The sequence below is a fragment of the Lupinus angustifolius genome, chromosome LG08 (genome assembly GCF_001865875.1).
Source record: "Lupinus angustifolius cultivar Tanjil chromosome LG08, LupAngTanjil_v1.0, whole genome shotgun sequence".
Classification (NCBI taxonomy): domain Eukaryota; kingdom Viridiplantae; phylum Streptophyta; class Magnoliopsida; order Fabales; family Fabaceae; genus Lupinus; species Lupinus angustifolius.
Genome location: NC_032016.1, coordinates 4,559,899 through 4,564,752, shown reverse-complemented (window position 1 = coordinate 4,564,752; position 4,854 = coordinate 4,559,899). Strand labels below are relative to the sequence as shown.

The window sequence follows — 4,854 nt, the reverse complement described above, 5'->3', positions numbered from 1 at the left end:
TAATAATAACAATAACTTATATTTGCACAGATTAGAAAACATTAATGTTAGCAAAAGTACACACATTTTGTAAGGTCAGTAACAAGTTTCAATGAATATTATAGTCACAACATCCTTAATGAAGTGAGGACACATTCCTTCCCTGCCATTTTGACCATTTGAAGTTGACATCATTCTCTCTGCTAATATCACTCTCTCACAGAAAGGTCGCAAGAAAATTTAACCAAGCCATTGTTGGGCGCGACGCTCACCACTAGATCCTACAGAATGTCGAATGCTAATCTTCTCATTAGCATATTTCTGCTGAAGCCATTCAAAGCCATTTACATCAAGTTTTCCATTCACTGATTTCCCTTGCTTTCGACGACTCTGTTTGTCCCTTATAGAAGCCCACAATTTCCCAATGGCATCCCTCTGGCAAGCTGTAAATCTTGTGACATTATCAGAGGCATGCTTTACTAGGATATCAATTACGGTTTGGCACCTAGATAAGAAAATTCAAACAGGATAAAAAATATGTCAATGACAAAACATGTAAAAATACAAATACAACGCAACAGTGTCAGCATTTACCAGGGTACTTTATAACGCCGAGCAGCTATATCTAAACAAGTTATTAAGGCTTCTCTTTGTGACTTGAGGAATCTCTTAGTTTCTTCCTCATCCTCCTTCCTTATCTTCACATCTGACTCGTTTTTTGCCTTTGATTTCTCACTTTTCTTTTTGGATCCAGGTATAAGAGCATCAAGTCCAAACGGGTCAGCTTCTGGCTCATCTTTTTCCTTATCTGTGTCAAGAGTTTGACCACCTTCATCTACCATAGCAGTGCTGTCTTTCAGAGTCATCGCCTCCTCCATGTCATCATCCTCCGTTGCAACAGGGAGGTTATTTATAGCTTCTTTGATTTGTCCAGCTGCTTTAGAAAACTGTATTAAAATTTGGAAAACAATGCATGAGCAACAAATACATGATCATTGGGTCAAAATATTCAACATAATCGAATAAGACCAAACTATCCCACATCTAAATCTAGCCACTAAGCAAAAGATAAAACATCACGTGTGGAAAAATCCAGGCAATATGTTTACAGCAATTAGTTTGATGTATTAGCAGTCTCCAGAAATGCATATAAATTCCCATATCAGCTAGCAGAGGGCCAAGCCAGGAATCCAAAGGTCAAGTTCTAAAAGCCTACCACTACCTAAAAGAATGTTGCAACAGTCATACCTCCTCCACTAACCCAAAAAATGCTTTGCTATTGAAGTGGATACAGGTCAAGACTAAAGGGGTAATACATGTTATGCACTGATGCACTCCCATTCCCCACTATACATCGGTCACAAGAAGCATAGCATCGGTGGACACAGTGGATGGCTGTATTGTAGAAAATGGTCCTGACCAATCAGTCATCCACTTGACACCGATGTTAGTTTCCCCACAGAAGTTAACCTATCTTGACCTTTGGCAGAAAAATAAAATCTTTAGAAGCCCATATAGACACATTTAGATCCATCTTGGTCACAATTGATGTGCAGGGTAAACTAATGAATTGATAAATGAAATGGCAACTTCAAAGATAGTTAGACAAAAGCAATAACAATAGTATTATTATGAATTATGAAGAAGGAAAAGACAGTTCACCTATGACAGCCTTTTTTTTTTAAGTTTGTAATGATAAGAACAGAATTACAGTCAAAACTTATTGCATATTGTAATCCAATATGTTCCTAATTGCTTTAAGAAGGAAGAAAATTATAGTAGTTAAAATCAGCAAGTCCAATAAGAGTCATACCACAAAGCTGTCATCTGTATGTAAATCGTTTGCCACTACAGCACTTATTGTCCATGTCGTCAGTTGATTCTTTTGCTTCTTATTGAGAAGCTACAATTAAAGGACAGAGAGAGGGTCAAGAAATCCATAATCAAATCTGAGAAAATAATTGCAAATGATGGATATCCTGAACAAAATGTCAGTCTTACTTCTTTGATGGCTTGTGCTTCTGAGAACAGAGAATGATAATCTGTCCGCACTGAAGGATCTGTACAAGGTACAGATGATGACATTGCAGCTTCTAATATGTCGAAAAAATAATCACTAGTTCCAGAATTTACACTTCCTGCCTGAATTAGCTGTATAGCAAGCTTCGCAGCCTTGCTGATCTTTGAAGGGTTCTTGACGTGTGAAGATATCTTCCGCATGGCCTCAATAATTTGTGCCTCAGAAGCATCGGTCGTGGTTTTAAACTTCAAGCTTTTTTTAGGTGCTGCAGCTGAAATTAAGTTCCCAAGAATATAAATTCCAACACTTAAAAGAAGCATGGAAGTAAATATAAGATCAACAACAATTGCACTACATACCAGCATTACTTAAAACCACGAGAAAAATAACCCAAATTTTCATCCCCTTGCTATTTATTCAAACACTATAACCAAGATAAGCTCAATCATGTTTCCATTGTCTCATAAAACATTGTAAGGAATTCTTAATCTGAGATGCATTTCGTAAGTCCCAGCCAACTTGTAGCCTCATTAATAACAATAAAAACAACAAACTAAACTTGTCCCGCTAAATATTAAAGACTGGAATTACTTAACTTCAAACTTTCAGGGTGTGAAAATAAATTTCAAATAATTCCAATTAAAAAAATCAGTTGACAGATGAAATAAAATCTTGTATAATACAAATATACTAAATGCCGCTGTGATATTACAGCAAGTAAAATTGATTTCTTCTGCAGCTTAATTGACTGTCAACGAGTAAAGTTCCTGAATCCCATGTGGGAAGCATGGAGTTGAATGAAAACTGTTTCCCCGAACGTTCGGTTTAGGAATTGGTTTTTAGAGGAGAAGGACATGAGTGTGTTTCATGACTTTGAAGTCTTTCCCTTCCTAAAAAACCTAACTCACAAACGGAACCTAAAAGGCAAAAGCGAGCGACACTATAATGAATAAAAGCCTCTCAACCTTAGGGTTCTGAGCAAGAGAATGTGAACAAAAGCAACAAGAAACACTCTCATCTAATGTGTTCAATTGAATAAATTGTTGGAATGAGTAACCCTAGGGTGCTATGAATTTCATAAAATAAATAAATAAAAGTACAGTAATTGGTTTAAAAAAAGAGGCATAAGAAAGAAGTGACCTTGGGTGGTGTCGTTTTGAGTAGGGTTGGGTCGCTTGAGGGAACTTTTGAGAATTGATTTGGGTGGAGGAAGAGGAGGAACAGTGTTGGTTGCAATAATTGGTGTTTCTTCTTCGTGTTGAGGAGAAGGAACAGTGTTAATAGAAGGAGGGGGCAACCCTGCAAATAGATTCTCCGCCATCACCGATTCTCTCTTTCTCTCTCTTCGCTTCTGCTTCACCGATTCAGAGCACAAGCATAAACAACAACTTCACAATAACGACACCATGCGTTTCTGTCGTTTACTATTAAACGACACTCTGAGGGTCTGTAGTTTGGGTAAAAAAACAAAATAATATCATAGAATTAGGGAAATTGAAAATCAAATAGCAACAAAAGATTAGAACAATAAAAAAAAAAACATAAACACATACATCACTTTACATCTAGAGATAATATATGTGTTTATATTTATTGATATTATTATTTAATTAAATTTTAATTAAAATTAAATTTTTAATGTATTGGCAAAATTTATTAATTCTCTCTGTACGTCTTCACACAAATTTTTTCCACATCAAACTTGATTCTTCACTTGATTTGAAAATATAACAACTTTGTTATAGATGGTATCCTCTAGTCCTCAGATAAAAATATTTTGAAAAAAGTACACCTTTTAACTTAAAAAATACAACATTTTTTTGTTTTTCTCTCCCGTCTATATTTTCTTAACATATATGTTCAATGTTCGATAGAATTTAGTTAGTTTTATCTTATTTGAATTTATCTATACTTATATTTTCATTTGGTTCTTTGTTATTTTTTGTTTGTTATTAATTTTGTCTATATAATACATGAGGAAAAAAATACTTAATAATGTATATATTTTATATACTATTACTATATCATCTATGATTCATATTTAATCATTGACTTTTTAAAAAAATATTGCAAATGAATTGTGGATGAAATGCTAACTGTTTATAAATATTTATAATGACAATGCATATATATTAATAAATTGTATAGATTTATTCATACTAGAGTTTCCCTAATCTTTGTCATTAAATTTTTTTACATAGTATATTTTGAAATGTATGATACTAAATATTGGTCAAATTATAATATCAATATGAGTCAATCCAATCAAAAAATTTATAAATGAAAAAAATATTGGAAATTTATAAAATAATAATGACTCAAAGAATAACTAATAATATAATCATAAATAATAGATAAATTTAAATAAAATGAAATAATCTAAAATTTAGATGATATAATGTTATATCAATTCAAATATCATCTAACATGTGAACGACTTCAAGCAAAAAGATGTTGTGGACTAAAATATCTAGAGATATAATCAATATCAAAATGATTGCCGGTATAAAAAAAGTCATTACTAATATAATTTTTTTATTGGTATAGAAGACACCACAGGAATGATTGTCCATGGAAAAAGAAACCAGTGGTATAATCATTAACAAAATAATTAAGAAGAACAAAAATTAGACAGGAAAACTTCTGCTAGGGTGTTAGGGAAATCTTCTTCCTCCCAAGAGGAAGATCTCATGAGTGGGAGCACCAAGAAAGTTAAAACCAGAGATGAAAGGAAAGGCCCTCTTCAACTGAGGATGACTCTTTTGAAGCTGGACACAGGATCTCGTATCGTGACAAGCCCCTGTCTTTTCCACTAAATACTGCAGGGGTGGACAACCAAGATGAAGATGAGGACC

General features: G+C 33.7%; 1 protein-coding gene across 2 annotated transcripts; it reads right to left on the bottom strand.

Annotated features, from left to right (window-relative positions):
* On the bottom strand, positions 1-3,414 carry LOC109354780. Of its 2 annotated transcripts, none has more exons than XM_019597502.1 (5): positions 3,140-3,411; positions 1,981-2,264; positions 1,793-1,882; positions 574-926; positions 1-484 (listed from the first exon to the last, which is right to left on the bottom strand). In XM_019597502.1, exons 1-5 carry the CDS (start codon positions 3,318-3,320, stop codon positions 220-222), a joined length of 1,173 nt encoding a protein of 390 aa, XP_019453047.1. In that variant the 5' UTR covers positions 3,321-3,411; the 3' UTR covers positions 1-219. The 2 variants fall into 2 exon arrangements, with proteins under 2 accessions (XP_019453047.1, XP_019453046.1); XM_019597501.1 differs by having other exon boundaries at positions 7-484; positions 1,981-2,270; positions 3,140-3,414.